Raw genomic sequence first — 27613 nt, 5'->3', positions numbered from 1 at the left:
TGTTTAAACATGATTGTTGCCTGTTCTTTATGAGATCTGGGTCATTAGAAGACAGGTTTAAATGGCACGTGTTTGTTACGTTTTTCATTCAGTTGAGAATATTTGAGACAATTTAAAATCTTTGTAAGCTTAGCTGTGTGTATTTGTAACATACACCCTTTCTCTTGTGCTCCAGAGCTAAATATAGTTCAAAGAATCTCTTAAATGTAAGGCGTCCATGTGCTTGTCCATGTGGACGTAAGTTTTCATGACATCTCCATACGGCATGCAAGCGTACTAATCTGCCGCCCCATGCAGTAATGTGACAAACATGCAGCTTTAGCCATGCTGGCACTGACGGACGCCCAGAATCCACAGCGTGATATTGAGACGAGCAGGCCGATGTGGGGGAGGGCAGTTCAGGGCAGGCTAACGCAAAGACCTGTCGCCCATTACCCAAAAAACGCTTGGCACGCTCGAAGGCCACCGCGACCTCTTCTAGAGGAACAAATGGCTTGCATTCAAAATAGAAAACAATGCCAAAGAGGCATTTTAAAACACTGCAGCCGGTGAACGGCGTGCCTGCAGCTATGATTTATCATTGCAAGGGCTTCCTGGCAGAGGGACTGTGGGTGTTGTGCAATATGGAGAGACCTGCCCTTCACAGTAGGACTTCATTTTGACCTCATGTTGGCTTGGATGTATAGGCAAAAGAAACACGCATGCACAATAAAACTTGCACTGTGTGCTAAACAAGCAAGCTTTTTTTGTTATCTAAAACCCTAAAAGCAAAATCTCTTTCAAAACTTTTTCCAATCTAGCCACAACCACGACAGCAGAACATCTTGACAATTGCTTGGTTTCACTTTTCTGGGGTTTTCAGAAGCAGAAATCACCATAGTCGGGAAAACTTCTATAGCGTTGAACAGTAACTATAACAAATATAATTTTTGTGTTTCCATTTGCTTCAGTATCAAAAGAAAAAAAAAAATCCACAAGAAAATCCCCCCAAAAAATCAAGAAATTGATTATGCATGTATGTATGTATGTATGTATATATATATATATATATATATATATATATACACACACACACAAGGCTTGACATTAACTTTTTTTGCTCACCAGCCACTGTGGCTAGTGGTTTTCCAAAGTTACTAGCCACTCAGCATTTTCACTGGCCACAATTTTGACATCAATACCATGGGGAAAAACTGCCATATAGATATTTTTAATATTATCTCATAATTATCTCATAATTTTGGCAGCAGATTATATTATACCTAATATACCTGCTGTCACTTTAAGACCTGACGCACAGATCCATTATACTGTTACACATGCGTTTTCTTTCTCAACTGTTTATGTTAACTTAAAACATAACTGACTGTGAATACTCACCAAGACCGGTGTTTTGACATTATTTTGTGTGTATTTGACTGTTTAAGCACAATAAGCAGTGAAAAAGAACTCAATTTAGTACTGAGAGACAGCTTTATGTGGCGCAATTTGGGTGTGAGCACAAAATCTGCGGTAATGAGTAAAATTATGCGCAATACGCACAATCCTACACTGAAAATCAAGCCCTGTAACACCAACAATATTCATCCGTAGCAAATTAAATGAGTGAGTGAGGGGAGGCGGGTTTGTGTGTCAACTCGCTGTTGGAGAGATGAGAGAGCAAGAAAGAACAGCTGGTATCGTGTATCTATTCAGTGGAAAATGAGTATTTCTAAGCGTTTCAGATATTTCAGTATCGATATGTCGATTGATATTTTTAACAACACTACATTGCACTACATGTTTATTCAGATGCCTATTTATAAGACTACAATTGAAAAATGTATATAATATATAAAATTCAACCCGCCAAAATGGCTAGTATGAGTGACTGCGTTACATGCCACTGCTGAAATCCTCCCACATTCGGTGGGTTGGCGGGTGTTAATGTCAAGGCTTGTAAATATATATATATATACAATTTCTCTTGTCGTCACTTACCATTGGTGACAGATTTGGTCTCTCCTCTGCTTGCGACCTGGGTGAGGTACAAATCAAAAAGAAAGATGGAAAAAGAGAGAAAGAGAAAGAAAAAGAATAAGATTAACATAAATAAAAGCTAATGTGCTAATCAGTGTGGCTGAGTCCTTCCCAGCCCATCCGTCTGGTATTCCACTTATGCCTTCACATTTCATTTTATATTTCCTTTTTAACATAGTTTTTTTGTGCCGATGTGCTCCAAAAAGTCATCAGTGAAAGCACTTGTGGCCGACATGCTGCGTGTACAATGACAGGAACATGCTTAGCATGGTTTCATACAGCACTCTTTTTCCAGATTCACATACAAGTGAAACCCTCATTCTTTCCACTCCTGACCAAACAGCACTGTTGGTTTTGGTAACATCAGTGCGGTTATGACCACAGATTTCCCTTCATTAGGCTTTTTACGTCACCATTTACCAGTCCTTTAAGCGCTCAGGGCCAAAACTGCAATCTGTGGCTAACCGCGGCCTTGGCCTGATCTTGACGCCTCGCTGACAGTCCAGCAGTAGATTCTATTGTGCCCGTTCCAAAGATAGAGCTGCCCGCTCTGAATGACTACCATTATTATCTGTTTGATCTGTGGATATAAAAATATGAAGGCCAGCGCTCGTGGGAATGCCTTTTCAGGTTCAGGCGATGGGATCGACTCATGATAGAACTGGAATTGGTTTCTATTCGTGATGTGAATAAACCGCCATGTTTGGTCAACTGCATCCCAGTCATGCCAGCATTAAAATAGATCTTCTCACAATAGGCAGAGTCCTTTGTAAAGGGATGATGGGTGTTAAACCCATGTGTGAGGGAAAAAAAGAGCAAATGAAAGAGAGAGAAGGTGAAATTGATCCTTTACTAAGCTCCGCCCTAATTGCCATCCACCATATTATGAGACAAGCTTTTGCTCCTTTTTAATGTCCTGTGTTTGGATATTTTTTAATTTTTTATATTTTAATTTTTTATTAAATAATTTTTTTCCAAACATATGGTAAAACACTGTTGCCAAGTCACTTATACTGTAAGAGTTACACAAGCTATCCAGTATTTGTTTCTTTTCCAAATAAATTGTGAACTACATTCCCCCCAAGGTAAATCAATGTTAATTTACATATTGACTTAAAGGGATAGTTAACCCTAAAATGAAAATTTTCCCATAATTTACTCACCCTCGAGCCATCCTAGGTGTATATGACTTTCTTCTTTCAGTCAAACACAATTGGAGTTATATTAAAAAATATCCTGGCTCTTCCAAGCTTTATAATGGGAGTGAATAGTAACTGAGATTTTGAAGCCCAAAAAAGCTCATCAATCCATCATAAAGGTAATCCATACGACTCTAGGGCGTTAATAAAGGCCTGTGATGCAGTTTTGTAAGAAAAATATCCATAATCATACATTTATGAAATGTAATCACTAGATTCTGGTAACATCCGTCCGCACGTTCACGAGAGAGTCGAGTTCCGGCATAGGATGTAGGAGTATAGTAACCTTAGGCGAGAATAGTGGTTCAAACAAATAGGCCTGGGCAACAAACTCAAGCTCCTCCGACATTTCTCTTTAAAAATTCTTGTTTTAGACTTCTAATTCGTTACTGGTGTTTTGTTTTGCTCTGCCCTCTGTGATCCATCAATACGTCATGCGTCAAGGTCAAAGTTCACTCTTCCGCTGGAACTCGACTTGCATACGGAAGCCAGTGATTCTAGTTTCTAAAGTTAAAATATGCTTTTTTCTTAACAAAATGCATCGCTTCACTTCAGAAGGCCTTTATTAACCCCCTGGAGCCGTATGGATTACTTTTATGATGGATGAATGCGCTTTTTTGGGCTTCAAAAGTTTGGTTACTATTCACTCCCATTATAAAGCTTGGAAGAGCCAGGATATTTTTTAATATAACTCTGATTGTGTTTGGCTGAAAGAAGAAAGACACATACACCTAGGATGGCTCAAGGGTGAGTAAATTATGGGATAATTTTCATTTTAGGGTTTAATTCAAAGCAGAAGCAATCGTGACTGAATTCATAGTACCATGGTGAGTATGTTGTAGAAATGTTATCACTTGCCATCAAAAGAGGCTTTTCAGTTTACTTTCATAACCATTTAAATTGATTCTGTTTTGCAGTCTTTGCAGTTTTTAATCACATTACCGTATAACTTAATTTCTTTAAGTTTTGCCCTCGCAATGGCCGCTGGGATGTTGCTACCCATGCTACACCCAAGGAGTTCTGGGTGGTTTCTAGGGAATTGCTAGAGTGTTTTGTGTGGTTGCATAAAATGGCAGAAAAATGGCATACACAAGATGCTAAGCAATTTTTTTCCACTTTATGAGCACATATGTATATATCACTGTTCATGAACATATCCAGTTCATTCCTATTAGAATGTAATGCTTGTCTGAGTGAGCAATGGTAACTAAGTTGGGTGGAGCTTAACATAAGGTCAATTAGTGCAACAGGAGTTACTCCTGGTGACTTCAGCTCTTTAAAGCACTTCCTTTTTTGCAAACCAACCGCCTGCTCTCATGGCAGTGAGCAAGAGTGTGAAAGAAGCTCCGTGAAGAAACGAAAAAAGCCAAAGGCATGACATCACAGTTCTTAAGCCATCTTGTGATGTGAAATGCATTAAGTGTGGCTCATCAAACACTATACATTCCTGTGTGATAAAGTAACATTTACCTCCTCAAGGTGGTCAGATCTGTAGACAATTAGCAAGGGGATGGCTTAAAACACAAAACACACAGGCAATGTTATGGCAAAGTTATTCTCTGGGATTATACTGCAGATATCATGCTAGAGTGGTGTTATGACTGTTACTGTCTCCAGAGTCCTAATGGCATGCCTGAAGGGTTATAAAATACCCACAGCCTGTTGTTTGGACACATAAGTGCTTTATTAATTTATTCTCCAGGGGCATACGAAAAATGTTATGTGTATAAATAACTAAGCGAGAGAGCGTCGGGCTGATTGGGGAAAAAAAAAAAACTGTATTTGGTTACCTTGGTAGCAGAGGACCCTTTGTTTTCCCATAGACTGCGTTTGCTGGTCACGTCACCTGGTTTCAGGTCCTGCAGGAGGGGAAGGGGGTGTAATATCACTCGCGAGATGGCCCTGAACTAAACAACCCATGTAAACACATGTACATGCACGTCAATCCGACAGAAATGACATAAGGGATGCCAGTGTCCTTAAGGCAAGGGAGCATACTTGGAGGGGAGGGACATACCTGATCTTCAGCAGAGAGAGAGAGAGCAGAAGAGAGAGCAGAGGAAAGAAGCCCAGGGGAAGAAGCAAAGGGAAATCTACGGTAACAGTGGAAGAGAAAGAGAGAATGACAGGAAAACTGTGAAGGCCAAGGTGAGGTGCACCATTTTGATATGACAGAAAATAATGCTGCTCAACAAAGATCATACATATATATATATATATATATATATATATATATATATATTATACACACTGATCAGGCATAACATTATGACCACCTTCCTAGTATTGTGTTGGTCCCCCTTTTGCTGCCAAACAGCCCTGACCTGTTGAGGCATGGACTCCACTAGACCCCTGAAGGTGTGCTGTGGTATCTGGCACCAAGATGTTAGCAGCAGATCCTTTAAGTCCTGCAAGTTGTGAGGTGGGGCCTCCATGATCGGACTTGTTTGTTCAGCACATCCCACAGATACTCGATTGGATTGAAATCTGGGGAATTTGGAGGCCAAGTCAACACCTCAAACTCATTGTTGTGCTCCTCAAACCATTCCTGAACCATTTTTGCTTTGTGGCAGGGCGCATTATCCTGCTGAAAGAGGCCACAGCTACCAGGGAATACCGTTTACATGAAAGGGTGTACATGGTCTGCAACAATGCTTAGGTAGGTGCTACGTGTCAAAGTAATTTTGACACATACCACCTACCACCGCTTTTGGTGGTGGACAGGGGTCAGCATGGGCATCCTGACTGGTCTGCGGCTATGCAGCCCCATACGCAACAAACTGCGATGCACTGTGTATTCTGACACCTTTCTATCAGAACCAGCATTAACTTCTTGAGCAGTTTGAGCTACAGTAGCTCGTCTGTTGGATCGGACCACACGGGCCAGCCTTCGCTCCCCACGTGCATCAGTGAGCCTTGGCCGGCCATGACCCTGTCGCCGGTTCACCACTGTTCCTTCCTTGGACCACTTTTGATAGATACTGACCACTGCAGACTGTGAACACCCCACAAGAGCTGCAGTTTTGGAGATGCCATCACAGCCATCACAATTTGGCCTTTGTCAAACTCGCTCAAATCTTACGCTTGCCCATTTTTCCAGCTTCTAACACATCAACTATGAGGACAAAATGTTCACTTGCTGCCTAATATATCCCACCCACTAATATAATGTTATGCCTGATCGGTGTATATATATGACATATGACATTTTTCCTTTTCCAAATAAACCTTGACCTATTCACTTCAAGGTAAATCAATGTTTGTATGACATTTAAAATATACTAATTGTGAAGCAATACATTCCATTTTCAAGTATTTGGAATTATGTTTTGTAAAGTTTATTCATTTATCTAAAAAATGAACAAATTTAAGGATTCAAACAGCAACAACAACAAAAAAAGTGACATTTTTAAAAAAACTATTTAGTCAATTTTGTCTATTGTCTGTCATTATTAAATAGTAGTAGTAAAAGACTAGTATAAGGATATTGTGATCAGAGTGTGCCCTTGGGTTTTGTACTTGAGCAACAGGTCAAAGGTCAGTCCCATTATGTTAAACGCTATGGGCGATCATAAATGAGGCGTAAACTCCCAGTGTAACCTTATCCTGGTTTCTACAAAGCGAAACTGTAATGACACCCCCCCCCCCCCACCCCCCCCCCCCCCCCCCCCCCCCCCACCCAGATGAGGAAAAGTACCCAGAAATAAACACAATATCTCCTTTTTTTCTGTAAACGGCTAAAATTTAAATGGCAAAACAGTTGTGATTTTAATTGTAACTACTAACGACTGAATGTAGATGTTCTTGACATTTATTTCCTTCATTTAACTAAGACTATTCGTAGCCTGTTATTACACTGACATACAGTGAACTCAGTACTTTGATTCCCATATTGACGTTTAAACTCTGAACTACTGCACAGATAACTAGACTACTTTTCCAAGTTAACAGAGATTTGTGTACTTAAATATATTTATAGCATCCTTTCATATTACATCCATATTTGAACATTGAAGCCAGAGTTTTAAAATAAACAGCCAGTCAGCGATGAAGGACTGCAGGCATGCTGGAGCAGACAGGAAATAAGAGAAAGCCTGAATACAACCACCCCTTCTATTACAGAAATAGACAAATGTACATACAAATGACTGAAATTACTCCACAAAAGCTCCCATTAATCTCTTTGTCTAAAACATCTGGTTTGGTTTAGTGCTATGTATTGTTTCCCTGTGGATAGAATCATTACCACTAGGTGGTGCCAGACAACAAGTCTCATCACGTCCTGATCTAATGCATGCAGAGCTCAAGGGTGTAATGGACAGGGTTAAAGGCTTACCGCAGGTCTTCCTCCTGACATTTTGCCCGTCTCTGGAGTTTTATTCAACCAATCGTTAATGCGGCCAGCCACGCCCACCTTTATCCCAGCTGCATCCTGTACGGTGCGGAAGAAAACACTCCCTTTAAGGTTAAAGTTCACAATGTGACGTTGGACAGGAAATGGGTCCTAGAGGAAAAGTGGAGTCCCTTCCCCCACCCATCAGTCTATGTGAATGAACATTACAAACCTTATTGGCGGACGCTGGGCTTCCACCAGAACTAAAGACATTCCCCTTCTCCCACATGCTCTTGATGTTGCGAATACCGTCCGTCACCATAGGAAGATCTATGGCAGCTGATCTGGGAGATCTGACCTCCTTGTGGCTCTGAACAGAGGGAGCAAGGCGGAAAGGAGAGGCAGAGATTACACTTTGCTGTCTTCTGGTATCCTGTGTTTAATTTAGATTTATCTTTTGCTTGTGTTCAGTTTGAGAGACGATGATGTAGGACTCACCTGCACTGCGGTGGTGTACTGCTCTAATCTGTTATCAATCTTAGACACCACGGGAGCGTGAGATGCTTTCACAGAACTGACACACACACACACACAAACGTCAGCTCATGCTGGTATTTATAAGCATCTTTTTCACAATGAAAGATTATAGATTAAAATTAACTGCCAATTAAAATGACAACAGTTCATGTGTGACAAATGAATAATTATTAGATGGATGGATGGATGGATGGAAAGAGAGACAGATACAGATAGATGAACAGAGACAGACAGACAGACAGATAGATAGATAGATAGATAGATAGATAGATAGACAGAACAAGAGACAGATAGATAGACATAGATAGATAGATAGATAGATAGATAGATAGATAGATAGATAGATAGATAGATAAACTGTGTTTTTAGGGGTGGTGCTGCTGTTTTAGGCAAATGATTTATGTGACAAAATTCCTGTGGTTGGATTTTTCTCAGTGTAAACAGTTGATTTCTGCTATCACAGCATGTATACTTGTTTTTACAAACCGAGGGAAGAGTCAACATAATTGTCTGTGGTAATCAACAACGTGCCACAAATGCTGTCGAAAGAGCATAACTTGTTTTGGAACCAGGACATTCATTTAACCTACCCAAAAGTACTCCAAATAGTTCAGATTATTCATTTATGTAATTAATCTTGTGCTCAGGAGGTAAGCTGAATAACATGTTTTCATGAAAGGTCAGCAAGGAATAAAAGTAGAAGTGATCACCTCTTTTGTGCTGATCTGTTGAGAAATTCTGCCCTCTCACCGATCTGGAAAGAGAAATCAAACAATGGATAGATTTAACAAAGGTCACTGCTTTGGTCATGAGGAACACACACATAAAACACACACACAGATGCGAGCTGTCTGTCGGACTTGGCTATTCTGAGAGGCAAGAGACTAGCCTGTTCTTTTCGGTATGAAACTGTCACGGGGCCAGGAAAAGCAGGGCCCTTTTCAGCCCTCTCTCTCTCTCTGTGGGAACCGTGGCCTGTGTTTATGATATATGACAACAGGGCTAAGAGGGGGGAAAGTGTTCCTGTGAAGCAACAACAAAAACCACACAGACAACACACATACAAACCCCAAAAGTATCTTGAAAAAAAAAAAATCCACTTCCCCCCCTCCACCGAATGTGGGAGTTCCTAAAATACTCCTCAGCAGGAAATTCCCCATTCTCAGGCGCGTTTGAAACGGCTCTGTTAGAATGTGGTTACAGTAATCCTATTAGTCTAATGGTCTTCCTGCGTCCCCCTAGAGTTCACGTCTTGAAGAGAGCAGCCAGGCTTTATCTCACAAAAACACTACCACGCCATTTTGTATTTTTGTAAAAAGATGGATTCCAAAGGAAAGAGGAGAAAAGAAATGACTTCGAAACCACTGACAGCAGGAAACCCGAATCCAAAGCATGCAAGAACCAGAAAAAGAATTTTAAAAAAATGAGATGCACAGCACCAAATACAATTCTGATGTAAAAATAATGTCATAATAAATTATGAAATATGAATTATGAAATTATGAAAATATGATACAAAGTCAATTATTATTTTGTTACAATTGATAACCTATATTATGCTAATATTAATCAATTCAACTAATCTGACTACCCACAAAACAGGAGTTAAAAATCACACAAATACATCACACACCATGCAATACATACAGTGTACATGATGACAAAGCAGATCTGTGAACGTATCATCTGCGTATGATAAACAGGAGGGAAAGAATGTACATCTGATGCTATTTTTCACAGTAAGCACAGTTTACACCAAAATACCACAATTACTACAGTTATTAAATAATAAATGCGTATGGTAGATGTCAGAGACATGGCCTAGTAGTTAGTACATGCATACATTTATACATTTTTAAGGGAATTCTATTCTATACTATTCTATTCTAATTTACGTATTAGGGAAAGTGCATGCATATTTTTATACATTATAAGGCCAAGTATACATTCTATTCTATTCTATTCTATTCATGTATAAGGGAAAGGGAATATTTTATACATTTATAAGACAAACCATACATTTTATGTTTATTCTATTCTATTCTATTCAATTCAATTCTATTTATGTATAAGGAAAAGGGAATATTTTATACATTTATAAGACAAACCATACATTTTAGGTTCATTCTATTCTATTCTATTCTATTCTAATTTACGTATTAGGGAAAGTGCATGCATATTTTTATACATTATAAGGGCAAGTATACATTTTAATTTCATTCTGTTCTATTCTATTCTATTCTATTCTATTCTATTCTATTTATGTATAAGGGAAAGGGATTATTTTATACATTTATAAGACAAACCATACATTTTAGGTTCATTCTATTCTATTCTAATTTTTGTATAAGGGAAAGTGCATGTGTATTTTTTAATATATTTATAAGGGAAACCATACATGTTATGTTCATTCTATTCTATTCTATTCTATTCTATTCTATTCTATTCTATTCTATTCTATGTATGAGGGAAAATGTATGCATATTTTTTATACATTTATAAGGGAAAGTATACATTTTAGGTTTATTTTATTCTATTCCATTCCATTACGTTTATGTATAATTCTATTCTGTTTATGTATAAGGGAAATTGTATGCATATTGTTTATACATTTATAAGGGAAAGTATACATTTTATGTTTATCTATTCTATTTTATTCAATTCTATTAAATTCCATTCTATTCTATAAGTTATTTATAAGGGAAAGGGAATATTTTATACATTTATAAGGGAAACCATACATTTTAGGTTCATTCTATTTTATTCTATTCTATTCTATTCTATTCTAATTTTTGTAGGGAAAGTGCGTGTGTATTTTTTAATACATTTATAAGGGAAAGTATAAATTGTAGGTGCCTTCTATTCTATTCTATTCTATTCTATTCTATTCTAATGTATGTATAAATTAATTGTAATTCTTGTATAATTACAAATACATAAATACTATTTAAGAATTAGAAAATGTTTGAAATATACTGTTATCATTATATAAATTCTGAAATTAATATAAAATCTCTTAAAAAGGGTGTTAGAAGCTTTCAGAAGTTTTTTCTCTTATATGCTAAATGTCCTTTTCTGATGACAGTGGTAGCTAATATCAAATTAACAGTTTTTTTGTACAAACAATAACTGTAGTAGCTATGGTACTTTGGAGGAAAATAGTAACAATGGGGGTTATTCCCTTTAAACTAGTACAGGCACGCTTCAGTGAACATTAACGCACAATCAACAAGCTGTTCTCCTCCTCATTATGTTTACAAGATATGGCAGATAATTGCTTTTTCATGGGGACAGCGTGTTCCTATGAGTCAGCTGACACTGTTGGGTGATTGACAGCTGTGGATAAAGAGAGAGAGAGGGCGGCGGCTGACCTTCAGAGAGGATCCTCTGGGACTGACACACTTAAAAGGCTTCCTGGTCTCTCCGTCCACAGAATCCTCCACTTTCTGCCTCTTCTCAGCCGCCTCCGCTCTTCTCTTCTCTATCTCCTCCTTCATCCTCCTCTTCTCCTCCTGAAGAATAAAATAAACACATGTTCATCACCTCAAAGGCATGCTTCATACAAAAACACCACCAGCAGACTGATTTGGAATCTTCATGTCCCAGAAAATGTCCTTCTTGCAATAAACGAGAATGATAATTATACGAACAACAAAATCAAGACTGCGTCTATCGTGTCTCTCTGTGGAAGCGTAACGTGAACTGGCAGCCGGCCGCATTCTTCAGCAGCTGGGAAATCATAAAGAAGCCTTTTTATTTACACCACGGTTTTTGGCACGACCCGCTAGCATCAGCACGGGGCCCTCTAATCTCTAATTAGTCCTTTTTCATTTACTGCCTCTGTTCATTAGGAACAAGGAACATATTTGCATTACAATGCTAGGAGCGGGCCTCCACGAGGAGGGACAGCTGTGTCTCTTGCCCGCTACTGAGAGAGACGGAGTCTGAAACTCATGTGCACTCATGTGGAACTCACACTGGGTGCGATCACGCTAATGTTAATGTAAATGATGTGGAATTCATTTGAATTACAGCTGTTCAATACTGAGAGAGAGTATACAACAGTAATTTCACACCACAGCCTAATATCAAATTGCCTAATATCAAATTACAGTTAAAGCTAAACTAACAACATGATGCTTTGAGCATAACTTTTGAACAATTTAATGCATGCTTGTTGAATACAAGTATTAATTTCATTCATTCACCCCTCTCTTTTGAACTGTACTGTATATTTAAGTTATTGTATATAATGTTTATATAAAGGTATATTTACTTATATGAGGTTTCAAATCTCAAAGGACATCCATAAAATGCTATTTAAAATGTATAACTGTATTGCATTTCAACTTAAAAAGTTCAGTTGCCTTAAATTTTTAGGTATAATCAACTTAGCTGTGCAAGTCATTTCGACTTATAAAATTGAGTTGAATCTTGTATGAATTATAAAAAAATGAGTTAAAATAATGTAAAAACATAAGTTGCGATTACTTAATGATCACATCATTTTTTACAGAGGTGTTTACAGAAATCACCTAATTTTGATGACAGGACCCTTATCAAGATTTTCCCTTGCAGAAAAGCGAATCCAAGCAAATTCCACAGCGCCAGTGAAACTGTTACCTGACCAGGAAATGAATCATTGACGTTAAACGAACACACCTCCTCTCTGGCCTTCCTCTCGGCCTCCTCCTGCTTCCTCAGCCGCTCCTCCTCTTCCAGCACCTTCCTCCTCTCCTCCCTCTTCCTCTTCAGCTCTTCCAGCTCCACTTCGGCCTCCTGCTGTTTCTGCCTCATCCTCTCGAACTCCTCGCTCTCCATCTCATCTCTTCTCCTCTTCAGTTCCTCCAGCTTTCTCTCGGCCTCCAAGCGAGCATCCTCACCATCTGCCTCGTCTGCTTCCGGCGCCTCAGGAGAGCGTAAGCTGCCTCGGCTGTCGCACAGACAAACAAATACTTACTTGCACAGGTTAAAAGGTCTGTCAACACCTTTACACATCCATGTTCTTTACGTGTAAAGAAAACCCAACCTATTCACACACAGACTTAGTGAATCAGCACACCCCTGTCTAAAGTAACATAGTCTCTGGTTACAACTGAGAACAACCCTTAGGACACACCAGATCAGGTGACTAGAGTCAAATACCTCATCACGCAAAGCTCTGAACGGGCTACACATGAATAACGCACATTATCTCAAGGTCAAAAACATACAAACATAGACATGTGGAATGTGATTATTTTGTCTGTATGGTAATTTCAACATCTTGTACTTGCACACAAGGGACGAGTCAATGGTGTATTTGTCCCAAATAAATTTATCTATATTGGAATTTTGCAAGAATATATGGATTCATTTATACTCTGGTCAAATCCTTGGGTAGAAAACTATGTAAATATTTATTGTAATTTTTTTAAATGTTCATTTGTTATTATTTTAAGTGGTCTGGTTGTAATGTGATAAATATATATTAATTGAGGGAACAATTTAATATAATTTGTCTGTTTAAATTGCTACAACTAAAATAATCACTGGTAAACAACAAAATACAACAACATATTTTAAATGGAAATACTAAAATCAAATAAAAACAAATAAAAAAGAACACTTCCTAGTCATTTTCATGCTCAGATTCATGCTGCATCCCAATTCGCCTACTTATACTATGTCTTAAAAGTACATACTGTTTTTGTTTAAAAAAAAGTGCATAGAGTGTGTAGCAGAATAGCAGGCAAACTTTGGGACATACTATTTCGTCTTTAACGGACTGCTCTGTCACTTAGTTATGTGTATCCGGTCACAGTTTAAAGTGCCCTGTCAATCATCTTGTCACAGTTAAAAACCGTTTCAGAGAGAAATGTAGTAGCAAGTCTGCCAGTTGTGGGTCTTTCATGCGGACACTCTCCTCATGTATTGACATAATGATGCATTTAAAAGTTAATTACCAAACGTATCTTTATAAAAGTTCACAATGCTTTTGCAGATGAAATGTGGATAACCTTTAATAAATATATTTTTGTCAGACTAGATACTGATTATTATAGGCACAATATGTAAGATTTTTGGATTAAAAAACCACTAGAATAATGTTATATATTTTGTTGACTTGTGTACTATCATTATCTCAAATGTTTCCAGGAATGTTTAAATCCAGAGAACTAATCATGTTATATAGCTCAACACAGTAAGTCTTATTGTTTAAATCTCGTTTTCTTGATTTACCATGAGTACCATGTTTTACCATGCTTAATATTGATCTAGCTTACTGCAATGTGCAACAAGTGTTTCATACTGTAGTAGCTGCCGAGCGAACGCAAAGCGTAGCAATAGAACAAATTTCAACACACAAATGTATCTAATATGATAAAACAGCACTGCTTTACCCCACATACGCATGACCGGAAGAAGCGGAAACGGTCGTCTGCGGCATAATAAAAGTTCCGCTGCTCTCGAGCCGTGTGTCGCGTTTGTCTCTCATTAGCAATCGCTCCAGCGGCCTCGTTCCTTTCAGCCACACCCTGCTTCATACTACAGTAATGTTAATAAATCTATAATACATTAGCTCATCCATGAATATGATTTCTGCCCAAGTCTCAACGGATTCTTTCCACCAGCTGTAGACGTGAAGACAACACCTCCCATGATTCTGTGAAATCAAGGCGCCATCAAGCTACGCCTCTGTTTTGAATAAGCGACCTCTAGTGGTGAAAATTACATACTGTGCCTTTTATCACTCAAACCCCATTATCTAAATCTCTCTACTTAACTGTTGGTCTCACACATCCACCATGTTTGTAGTCTTTTAACATTTTTTATTCGTGTTTGTAGTTCTAATCAAATCCTTGTCCACTGGGTTGTGGGCAATATTAGCCATTAGAGTGTATATGGATCTGGAAACCATCCAGGTATCTTTGGAATACTCATGATTTGGGACACACTAATCCTAATTTCGAATACTATTTAGGATGTATAGTATGCGGATTGGGACGTAGCATTGCAGATCTACAGGCTGCCAAATACGGAATTCTGGGAACTCTAAATTGTTTGGAAAAAGAAAGCCTGGACCATCCTAACACAATCATTAATTGTTTATATGAGCACTGACCTGAAAGTCCTCTCGGCTTTCTTGTGTTTGGGAGTGCTGTCCTCACACACTCCTCCATTTGGCTGTTTATTCTTCCTCATCACATCTTCATCTTCCATCTGTACACACACAAGTAGAAGTGAGTGATGTGTGAATGTGATATGCATGCGTGTGAGAGAAAGACGGAGCGCTGGAAGATGTTTTGAAAGAACAAAATGCGGGTGCTGTTGGTTCACTCGCTGGATAAATGATGAAAAGAACACGTGTGTATTCACACACACACACACTTCCCATCAATGCCCAATAGACATGCAGCAAGCAGTGAACACACGGTGTGTAACCGCTGATCGTTGAGCAGATTTTAAACCTGCGTTGTTTAATGTGAAATGCACTGATACTCGTGCGCGCTGGTGAAAACACTACACACTGTGCTCAAATAGTGCCTGGAGTGATTTAGGATTTTGGGGAGGAAATTTAATGGGTGCAATGAAAAATAGTAAGACATGAATTGACTTGTATCCAAAGCTGTTAAAGACCCCATGAAATGCCATTTTAAATGCACAAGCCCTTAAATTAGAATGGATTCTGATTGGCTGTCAGTGTTTTATCGTTTGACAGCTGGAAAAAATCGTTCTGAAAGTGATCCCAACTATATAATTTCTCTATATCGTTATCGTTATAGCTGTGGTGTGGACAGTGCTATTCTTTTATATTTAGACCAATTTTATAAGTATATCTTTATCGTTATCTTTATAGTTATCGTTCTTGGTGTGAACGATATCAACTTTGACGACGCAATGTTTAATAATTTAAGAAAAAAGTGTTTTTTCAGTTTCCTGAAAAGTAGTGTTTTTGGAGATACAAGGTTTCCGTCTGACAACAATGAAATTGTGCATGCATATACAAGTCGGCAACATCAAGAGGTGATTTTGACCGGAACTTATTTAAATGCATATATGTGCTAAAAGTTTACTTTGTCAAGCACACTAGCATATAGAGGCCTCAAAGTACATGCACAGACTAAACAAACTTTTGATTTACATGAGGTCTTTACAAATAAACTTTTCTGTTCGACTCCCACCCAAAATCTAAACCATCCATCTCAAAACACAACTAAAAAGTCCTCAAAACACAACTAAACTCTTACCAAAGACTCATCATTTTCTGAAATCTCATATTTCTCAAAGTTTTCTGCCTCTCTCATTTCATCCACTCCATTCTCTGTCAATCCCTCTATCTCACTCTTTTCCTTGTGTACACCAGCAGTGAGTTCTGTGGTGCCATTTTCCTCATCCGTCCCCGAAACAACTGCGGAATCATCTACGTCTTCATTTAAAATCACCTCACGTACTTCAGAAGAAGGCACAGCATCTTGCTCATTATTGTCCTATGAATGGAACTGCAGTCACATGCTTTGTTGCATCAAAAGAGAGAACCCCCGCCCCCCCTCGCCATTTTTAAACAAAAACAAAAAAAGGCACTTATCATACCTTATCAGGTATTTTAGATATTTCCTCAATGGATTCCTACAGGTGAACAAAGTTAAATGCCATAAACAAACCTTAAATGCAAGTTCTTGTGATCTAACAAACCATAAAAAAAAGAAATGCACACCTGTTCTCTCAAATAAGACCTCCGTGGCTTTTCCTCCACAACCACCTCCTCCCTAGGGATGACCACCTCCTCCTCCTCCTCTTCCTCCTCCTCCTCTTCCACCGGTTTCTCCTCCTCTTTCTCCTCCTCCTTGCTGTTGTGCTCCTCCTCTACCTCGTAGCTCCGGCCGCGCCGCAGACCAATGCTGCTCTCTGAGGTTTGGCTGGTGTCCTCCTGCTCCTGTCTGTCCAGCGCCTCCTTCATCCTCTTCTGCCTGCGCTCCTCTCTCTTAGCTAGGCGCTCCAGCAGGGCCTGTTCCTCCTCGTCCCCCTCTCCCGTCCCGCTGGAGGACATCACTGAGGTGGATACACTCTCTGTCACCGTAATGCTGCAGAGAGGCAGTGCGAGAAGAAAATAAGGTAGAATACAGACAGCAATATATTACTGGTGATGGAGTGATATTAGCTTTTCTATGGCAATATCTAGAGAGAAAAGTGGCTGAAAAAAACCAGCAAAAAAAAAGTTTTCACAAAAATATTAGGCAATTTTAGCTGTTTTCAATGTTTATAATAAGAAATGTTTTGAGTAGCAAATCAGCATATTAGAATGATTTCTGAAGGATCATGTGACACTGAAGGGTGGAGTATTGATGCTAAAAATTTTAAATTAAAATATATTCAAATAGAAAACAGTTTAAAATTGCAATATTTTCCAAATAATCCTGTTTACTGTATTTTTGATCAAATTAATATAGCATTTGAGACTAAAAACTTTTTAAAAATGTAGTGTATAAAATACAAAATATAATATGCAATTTTTATTTTGTATTAGCTACAACATTAACACTGGGGCCAAATAATCAACTCATACTTGGGTCTTACACAACAGTACAACCCTAAAGAACATAATTTGCATTCTTATTAGCAAAACCTGAACATGCAAAATGATAGTGAGGAACTTCATTATGATTTCAAGTGGATCTGCACTCCTTTTTTCCCTTTTCTAGGGCTGCATAACTAGGGTGCACAAGGACGTAGACTGCCATAATCCTGCCACTGTAGGTTAATGTAGTCTGACTGCACCGCTTGGCAAACGTTTACCCTGCGTCAGCACTACTGACAATGGATGGAGCTATGTCTGGTCACACATCGAGAACAATTCTGGTCTTGTTTGACCATCTTCTGTGTCCATTCATTGCACAAAGCCTCAGTGTCTGAACATGTCACTGCTTCCGCAATGCTGACCCAATACAGGAAGTTATTTATTAGAGCCGCCCACTAAAGTTGCAGGTTACAGATAGAGAGAAAGGTGCAAGAAAAAGTGAGTTACATATTGAAATTTCTGTCCCATCGCTGCCAAAAATGTACTTAGTATTTTTGTCTTATTTTCCATTAAAATGACCTAAAAATTCTTAAATCAAGATATATTTAATTGAGAAGCAAAAAGATTTCACATATTAAGTCTTGTAATCTGAAAAAGTGATCAAATTAAGCAAATATGTGCTTAAAACAAGAAAAATCATCTGTAAGTGGGGTCCGAAAAATAAACTTAATTCAAAGAGGATACAAGATTATTTTCTTACCCTACTAACAGAATTTTTTTTGTGTGTTTTAAAACTTACTTTGATTCATTTTTCAGTAAACAAGACTTAATATCTTAAAGGAATCATGAAATTATTATTTTTTAAAAATATTTTAATATGTTCCTTGAGGCTCACTTATAATCAAGCAAAAAACACAAACAAATGTTCTTTTACTTTTCCATTTGTCATATTGACATCAGTCTCAAGTGCGAGGATAATGTAAAAAAAAAATAAAAATGAACGCCCATCTGTATATTGTATCCAGTGTAGACAGCATCAGTGATTATAATGGGTTCTATTTGCTTTTGACGCAAATGTCAGCCATTAAGGGACTGAATGCAGTCAAATGCAAATGTATTTGCCTGTGTGACGTGACAGATCTGCAATATAAAAACAGGCCATTTTTGGAGCTTGATTTTCTAAATGCTTTGTTTTTTTTTATAATGAGGAGGACATTTTATGAAACTTTCAGGATGTTTTAATGGTACAAAGACCTCTTAAATGATAAAGATTTCTCATGTCATGACCCCTTTAAGTAATTTTGCTTAAATGTATCTTGAATTAAGAATGTTTAGATATCTGTAGTTTAGATATTTGTAGTGTGTAGTCATCCGGGTACTTTTCGCCTACTGTTGTATGAATACTACGAATTCTGACATACTACTCAGCTCACATACTGTTTTTTGCCTACTATATAGTATGGAAGTAGGCATATTCGGACGCAGGGTGAACAAGAGAATAATTTTTTGCAGTGATGTAGTACTTCCAAATGTTAGAGTGTGTGTGTGTGTGCGTGTGTGTGTGTGTGTGTGTGTGTGTGTGTGTGTTTTACCTGTGGCTGTTGTTGAGCTCCGGGGTCTCAGGTTTGTAGGCCACATCTTCACTGTCCTTACTGCGCAGTCTCTCCTGTCGCGCTCTTCGTCTGCGCTCACGAGCGGCCTCCTCCTCATCCTCCTCATTCCGGCGATACGCCATTCTACACACAGAGACAGTTAGATGTTACACCAGTAAGAGATGGAAAGAGTTAGGCCTCATGTCACCTTGGCACACACAGTCTGCTGATACTGCTGCTGTTGTTGCTGTTGAGGATGAACTTTCACTGGCTGTCAGCTGTGTGTGTGTGTCTGTGTATCAGCTTTGGCAGATGATGAGAGGATCCTGACAGCAGTGTGGCGTTCAGCCCACACGACAGCCAGGGACTTTCGTGTAACCTAAATAAAGTTTTCACATCTCTCTGACAAGCTCTCTTCACCTCTCTCTCGTGTCTCCTGCTGATGTTTTATCTCAAATCCTCAACACATTCACATTTTTTGTACTTAGGTTCAAGTTTAGGGTTGCAAACAGTAATATTGTGAAATATTATTACAAATTAAAATATTGTTTTCTTCATATATTTTAAAATGTAATGTATTCCTGTGATGGCACAGCTGGATATTCAGCATCATTACTCCAGTCTTCAGTGTCACTCAGCTCTCACTCTGGGTCATGTCCCAAGTTGGATGTTATTAAGCCTCTCATTAAAAAAACACAAATAGATCCAAATGAACTGGCAAATTACAGAACCATTTTAAATATTCCTTGTATGTCTAAAATACTAGAAAATGTTGTGTCTGCTCAATTGCACTCCTTCTTGCAAAAAATAAAAAAGATAAAAATTCAGTCTGGAACGAGCACTGTGCTCGTTAAAAATACAAATGACTTACTTCTAGCTTCTGATCAAGGATGTATCAATACTAGTTTTACTTGTTCTTAGTGCTGCGTTCGACACTATAGATCACGACATACTCTTAGATTGATTACAAAGTTACACTGGTATTCAGGGACAGGCATTAAGGTGGTTTAGATCGTGCCTATCAGACTGTTACTATTTTGTTTATTTAAATATGAAATTATCCAAGTTAACGACAGTAAATTATGGAGTGCAACAAGGGTCTGTTTTAGGCCCTCTGCTATTTTCAATATACATGCCTCCCCCTTGATAATATTATTTGAAAACATGGACTTAGTTTCCACTGTTATGCTAATGATACTCAGTTATATATTTTATCAAACCCAAAATCCTAAATGGTTTAGCTCCTGTTTATTTAACCAATATTCTGTCGCCCTACAATCCATCATGCTCTTTAAGGTCACGAAACTCTGGACTTTTGGTAGTACCTAGAATATCTAAGGCCACTAAAGGAGGTAGAGTGTTTTCAAATTTGGCTTCTAAACTCTGGAATAGCCTTCCTGATAATGTTTGGGGCTCAGAAACACTCTCCCAGTTTAAATCTAGATTAAAGACACATCTCTTTAGCCAAGCGTTCACATAATGCATCTCATAACCTTGCAATCCAGTAATATCAGATCAAATGCGCATGACTATCTATTGCTTGAAATGTTATGAACAGCAGCTGTGCTAATTATTTTCCATTTGTCGTCTATTTCTTCTATTTGTTTGTATTTCATATTTCACAATAAAATCAAGGTTGCATTTTAATACTCTTAATACATACTCTTCTACATTAGTATTCAGAGACAGGCATTAAGGTGGTTTAGATCGTACCTATCAGACTGTTACCATTTTGTTTATTTAAACAAGGTATAATCGAAGTTAACATCAGTAAATTATGGAGTGCTGTCTAGTAAAAAAGGCCTTTCCTTTTGATTTTGGAGAGAAATAAACTTAATCTTGACAAAAAAAAACCCTTCCTCAGTTTGTGCTGTGATTAGGAATGTGTTCAGGACTGAATGTGGTGCTCTGTTAACGCCCATGGAAAACCTTGGGGAGAGTGAAATCATATAGAGAGCTGGATTCTTGCTGATTCTGTTTTCTTTCTTTCTGTCTTTCTTGTTCTTGCCTTCTCTCCCTTTGTCGTTATGTTCACAAACCAATCATACCAGCCAAATTTAAGTATTTGTTCTGTGAGGGACCATATAAAAAAATGTCACTTTCTTTCTCTGAGGTCAACTTATAACACTATTCAACAGAAGTTTTGATAATTTTCCAAAAAACATTTTCAATGCCATCACATGAATAGAATTGACAGCATTTTGCTGCTTTGAACTGAGAAACGTTTTTTGGACCAGGGAGGGAGTTCTTCATGGTAACAGTATGTTTTTACAATACATCAAACTTTTATTTCAACTGATCAAGAAAAATTTGATTTCTCCCAGTATGAAAGTAAATAAAATCCAGAGGGAGCTTTCGAAACAGCACAGAATGCCCTCAAATCCGCTTTAACATTCCAGCCCATCGAGTCCGGACTCTTGGATGATTCTCTGATCCGATATCCCTCCAGGGAACACCGCCCATCTTGCAATGAATGTATGAAGCTTCCCTGTTCCATTACCACAAAAATAAATCAGAAATAAAACATGCTGACTGCCTGCTGCAATAACATTCAGAAGGATCTCAGCATTTTATTTGGGGCATTGCTTTGGTACCTGTAGCGATGTGGGATGTAAACCAAGACATCAGCTGAACATGATTTCCATATGGAACACATCTTTCAGCAGTGTAGCATTAATTATTTTATAGCGTGCGCGGTGAGAGCTACGCGGCGAGCAGCATGTTTTATGGGATTCATAAACTCTATAAAGGAAGCCACGGTTACAGTGTGGGAAATTAAATTGATATGCAGTTAATTTTGCAGCTAATTTGCTCTCATAATAGCACAAATGACAACATGCAGAGGCTACAACCAGGTGACGGATGCATCCAGGCCGGGACAGCTGAAGTATCAAGGCGGGAAATATTTTCTTGTGGTCCAAACATCTCAGAAATGTCAATGAAAACATAGCACACAGAGCAAAGGCTCTCGAGAGCAATCACGGACAAAAGGGTTGGGAGAGAGAAATATATGGACCCTGCCAAATCACTGTTCTATTCCCACGCTCTTCCTCCACTTACTGACCCCACACTCATCTCCAATGCCACAGATTCATCCATTCCTTATTTGACCACAGCACAGGATCACCTGCCCTCATTTCTGCCCCATAACCTCATGGCTTTCAGTAACAGCATCCCTTGAACACATGTATACCCTCAAGCGGGCCTTTCTTTAACCAGCCAGAGAGAAAGAGACAGAGAGTGTGTTTGAAACGGGCCATTCGTTGAGGATGGGTGTTATTTCCTCAGCTCTTCCTGGCCTCTCATGGGAACAGCACAGATGTGTGGTGCCAAGATGGCTCCCGATCCATGGAGAAAACTACTTACAAGCAGCTAAATTGACTGAAAAGAGCAGTCATAAACAGAATATAAAACTTAAAAGAACAGCATATCTAAAATAGAAATCTTTTTTAAAATGATAAATGTCTTTACTGTCACTTTTGGTCAGTTTAATGCATCCTTGCTGAGTGAAAGTTATCATTTGTTTAAAATAAATAAAATAAAATAATAAAATAAAACTTACTTTTGAAAGTATATAGGTGTATATGGGTATTATTAATAATTTTTTTTTAATTTATGTTTGTTGCATAAATTTCATTTTATGCACATTTTGGTGTTCCCGCCCAGCATGTTTTATGCATGTTATATAACTCAAAATTTTTATAAAATACAAAAATAAAATAAAAAATATATAAAATAAAAAAATCTGGATGGAAACCCCATGCAAGATGTGCATAACATTTCTAAAAATGCACATAAAAGGCTTCATTCTAAGAAAAATCTGTAAAAATAGGGCAGTGAATTTTCCGTATTTATTTTTCACCAGTGGTTTATACATATTTTAAATTGTGCATTGCATTGTGTTTTGGAAATGTCAATAAAATTACTAAAAAATTACTTTGTTTACTTTAACTGATTTATTTCTTACAGTGGAGGTGGATTTTTTTTATTTGTGCATAAACTACTGTCACAAGTCATATGCTCAAATGACTGGCTAACACACTGTCTGACACACTTGAATCGATCACTGTCAAACATGAAGACCATCAGAGCGCTTTGTTGCAGTAATTTATTAAACATAATATAAAAGAGCCGCAGTGGCTTCCCCAGTGACTACTTCCATTTTCATTTCTACTGCAATTTCTCCAGAAGTGACACATTTGTTCTTTTAAACACTGCAGCTGGAAATGCTGCTTCAGTTACAAATGGCTTTTGTGATATTCAGATTTTTTTTCCAAAAATTAAATTCTCAGCTTTCCATCCAAATTTATTCTGCAGTTGATGCTAAATTAGAAACCATGGACTGGACAAAAAAATGGTAGGTTTTGGTAATCATTAGTCAGAACATTCCGTCAGCATGGTGAGTGGGGACACGGAGCCAGCAGTCAAAACATTCCAGTGTGTGTATGCGGAGTATCAGTGACCCGACTCAGAGCTGGAACACATCAACCTGTCCCGGGAAAGGCCACTGCAGTCACACAGGAGTGTGTGTGTGTGTGTGTGTGTGTGAGACTGTGCTTGTGTATACATGGTGCTTTAAAAACAGCATGAACCCTCTGACCCTTTAACAGTGCCAGTCATCTCAGAAACTGCTCTAACCAGCTATTTCTCTAAATACAAAGCAGACCTGATCTATGATCTAGTTGTTATAGTCTTACAGAGCCAGATGTTTGAATATCAGCATAAAGTCTCATTCACTTTGCAGCTTATTCTGGCCATGAACCGCCCACTTAAACAGGAAGGGCCCGTCTGACCTTCATGTAAAACGACTAACCACATTTCATTCTTTATGGATGATGTTTTGGGGCAGATAAATTGGAAATGGATGATACCACAATAGACCGGCTTTCAGCAAAAAGGCAGTTAATTCAAATAGTGGCTCAGCAGTCTCTGCAAAACAGACATCATCAAAGAAATTAGCCAAAATTTGTGGTGTGCGGAATTTCTGTCCATTTAAAAGTAACAATTATAGCACTTAGCACAGAGTGGCTACTCTTAATTATGATTCAAAGTTTCACTGTCAAACACCTTGCAAACTTTTCCAAATTCAGTGACTATTTGTTCCTCAGAAACACTTTTTTTTTGTAGTTACTTTTAACTAAATTTTCTTTAACTTATTTTTTTAAAAAGTTGCCAGCCAGCACCAGCATTTTTGATAATTTCCTTCCATATTCAACTTACGAAAAAGCTTGTTTCGTAAGTTGAATACGGAAGGCGTAAGCGTTTTGAACTGCTAGAGGTGTTACACTTTCTTCCTAAGTTGAATACGTAAGGTGGTCTGGCGGAAGCTAGATATTTTACTTTATAACTTGTTAAATAAGGATATTTTTCTTACACTAATGCCTCGCTTTGCTTCAGAAGGCGTTTATTAACCCCCGTGTGGAGCCGTGTGGAGTACGTTTATGATGGATAGATGCACTTTCTTGAGTTTCAAACAGGCGGTTTCCGTGCAGTGCCATTATAAAGCTTAGCAATATAACTTTGATTGTATTCGTCCGAGAGAAGAAAGCCATATACACCTAGGCTGGCTTGACTGTGAGTAAATTATGGAGTAATTTTTATTTTAAAGTGAACTAATCCTTTAAATGTTTATGATTGACTCATCTTGACTCCTGGAAATTAAATAGCAGTCAGCCAATCAGATGCGATTTTGAGAAATGCCTTTAAATCCGGTTTTGTCTATGGGAATCGTGACTTAGCATCATATCTAATGTGAAAGTGTAGCACCTTTTTCAGCTGTCAGCAAGTTAAAAGTAATACATACAGCACAGACAAAAGACAGAACACACAACCTCCTTCTCTCGCACACTTTTCCTCTCTTGTCATTTTCAGCAGTTGAAACATTGGCACGTTTTCCAGAAGAAAACGACTGGCGCACATCAAGCCATCATCGCCTGATGGAAAAGCAGCTGGACTCTGATGCCAAGCTGCTCCTGCGTGTATACGCGTTATCTGACTTTCTGTTTTTCCGCATCAGCGCTGAGCCAACATCTGCCTTCCCGCTGTCCCTCTGCTTGCATCGAGGACCGTCTGGAGACGGAGCGCTTCCCAAATCACTGCCAGTAAACACTTCTAATGCAGAGCCATTTGGCAAAGCGACAGCGCTTATCATATGTACACCGAAAACTGACTTTCGTGTTCGCTGTGCATCGCGATGACGGCCGAAATGGATGGGGCCAACAGGACGACACATGGTTTAGACTAGTTCAATTACCGCCAAAGAGTAAATATTGATTGTTACAGCATCTTTGCATAATGGAAGTAATTTAATAGAGCGTTTTAATCTTTTATCACTAACTCTAGCAGGCAAAGAGGAGCGGGCCAAAATCTCCACAAGAACATAAACACAAGATCACATTGTGTCGCAGAGCTGAACGGGTTGCATTTGTAGCTTTCTGCCAAATGCGATACTTGGCATAGGAAACACAATTCCACCCTTTCAGAGGTTTATAACATATAGCCAAAAAAAGCATTCGTTTTATGCTATGCTGTAAAATATAATGGTCGCTAATCTGTGCGTCATCAGCTTTACGCGTCCTCCCTACGACTAGGTGAAAAATGTCCCATATATCTTAAAGCATGAAAAAAAAAAAGCATTCCTTCTTCATGGTAACACGCTTGGAGGAAACAGGAAGGCCGTTGCAGACGGGAAGCTGACACTCAAAATGACCTGTACACCAAGTAACTCTGGTCTAACATCCTAGCCAATGATAACAGAAATAACTGTTGCTGAAAGATATTGATTTAGAGATGATTCATGCCATCCTACGCTCTCCTGGAATGATAATAAGCTTGATTTGCATGTTTATTAGCCATTACCCATGATTCTTTTTGACAGGGGCATAAATGTCTAAGAAACAGCTGTTGTCTGTGTTTGCAGAAATGCACAGTGCTCAGAGATAATCTAGCACTGATGCAAGATGGATATTTGTGTCAGTGCCTCCAGGATTTATGGGAGTGTCACTTTGCCTTAAATGGTCAAGCGGCTCGCAAAAGTGCCAATCTGTTTATGTTTAACTTTTGTTACGTTAACACCAGTTTTCTGCTTTAATAGCAGACTCCATCATCACAGAAAAAGAAAAAGGAGCTGAAAGCTCAATCTTCGGGCCAAAATAGCATTAAAACAGTCAGGGCTTGACATTAACACCCGCCAACCCGCCAAATAGGGATTTCAGCAGTGGCATGTAATGCAATCACTCCTACTAACCACTTTGGTGGGTTGAATTTTATATATAATATATACATTTTTCAATTGTAGTCTTTTCATGCACAAAAAGGCATCTAAAATATTAAACTAAGTACAATGTGTTGTCAAAAATATTGATACTGAAATATCTGAAACGCTTCCAATACTAATTTTCCACAGAATAGATACAATACCACCTGCGCTTTCTTGCTCTCTCATCTCTCCGACAGTGAGTTGACACACAAACCCGCCTCCCCTCACTCGTTCATTTCATTTGCTCCGGATGAATATTGTTGGTGTTACAGGGCTTGAATTTCGGTGCTTGAATTTTACTCATTTATGCAGATTTTTTTCTCACATCTAAAGTGCACGCATATAGAACTGCCTCTCATTACTAAATTGAGTTATTTTTCGCTGCTTATTGCACTTAAACAGTCAAATACACACACAAAAAAATGTCAAAATGTCAAGAGAGGAAAAGTGTGCGAGAGAAGGAGGTTGTGTGTTCTGTCTTTTGTCTGTGCTGTATGTATTACTTTTAACTTGCTGACAGCTGAAAAAGGTGCTACACTTTCACATTAGATATGATGCTAAGTCACGATTCCCATAGTCAGTTATGTTTTAAGTGAACGTAAACAGTTGAGAAAGAAAACGCATGTGTAACAGTATAATGAATACGTGCGTCAGGTCTTAAAGTGACAGCAGCCTAATATACCTGCTGCTAAATTATGAGATAATATTAAAAATATCTATATGGTACTTTTTCCACATGGTATCAATGTCAAAATTGTGGCCAGTGAAAATTCTGAACGGCTAGTAACTTTGGAAATCCACTAGCCACAGTGGCTAAAAAGTTAATGTCAAGCCCTGAAAACAGTGATTACTTTGTCTGATCAAAAATCAGCAGACAATTTTTTTCTTTTTCCACAATGAGAAACATTCATTATCTCTTTATAAACAACTGGTATTGAGCTAATTGGACAAAAGTTAAGAAGTTAAGAGTTAAGAATGTTGGAAATACATCGGCACACATTTATGAATCTTACACTATTGTAAATGTGAAAAAATATTACATTTGGATACACAAAAATAACAAATTTGCGGGTCTCACCACAATAATAACCAATAGTTTGCAATCCAAAATGTTAGTGAGTCTGAACAGTATATGAAAATAGAGACTGGTAAATCATTAAAAGAGATTCAACTTAA

The 27613-nt window shown here is 38.3% G+C and overlaps 1 protein-coding gene across 7 annotated transcripts in view; it reads right to left on the bottom strand.

The window, feature by feature from the left end:
• Positions 1–27613, bottom strand: part of cald1a (caldesmon 1a) — a 55246-nt gene that overhangs the window by 1813 nt on the left and 25820 nt on the right. For 3 of the 7 annotated variants that reach the window (XM_051889927.1, XM_051889929.1, XM_051889928.1), the window contains 13 exons: positions 19180–19323; positions 16787–17153; positions 16663–16698; positions 16320–16559; positions 15194–15291; positions 12751–13021; positions 11460–11600; positions 8799–8842; positions 8050–8125; positions 7784–7921; positions 7555–7650; positions 5009–5077; positions 1981–2017 (listed from right to left, as the gene is read on the bottom strand). In XM_051889927.1, coding sequence (XP_051745887.1) covers positions 1981–2017; positions 5009–5077; positions 7555–7650; positions 7784–7921; positions 8050–8125; positions 8799–8842; positions 11460–11600; positions 12751–13021; positions 15194–15291; positions 16320–16559; positions 16663–16698; positions 16787–17153; positions 19180–19323 — 1757 coding nt within the window. Of the gene's footprint in view, positions 1–1980; positions 2018–4688; positions 4733–5008; positions 5078–7554; positions 7651–7783; positions 7922–8049; positions 8126–8798; positions 8843–11459; positions 11601–12750; positions 13022–15193; positions 15292–16319; positions 16560–16662; positions 16699–16786; positions 17154–19179; positions 19324–27613 lie in introns of all 7 variants that reach the window. The other 4 variants (XR_007929620.1, XR_007929621.1, XM_051889930.1 and 1 more) reach the window with 4 other exon arrangements.

This window comes from Ctenopharyngodon idella, chromosome 4 (genome assembly GCF_019924925.1).
Source record: "Ctenopharyngodon idella isolate HZGC_01 chromosome 4, HZGC01, whole genome shotgun sequence".
Lineage (NCBI taxonomy): Eukaryota > Metazoa > Chordata > Actinopteri > Cypriniformes > Xenocyprididae > Ctenopharyngodon > Ctenopharyngodon idella.
The sequence above is the reverse complement of the archived record's forward strand: the minus strand, read 5'-3'. Positions and strand labels throughout refer to the sequence as shown.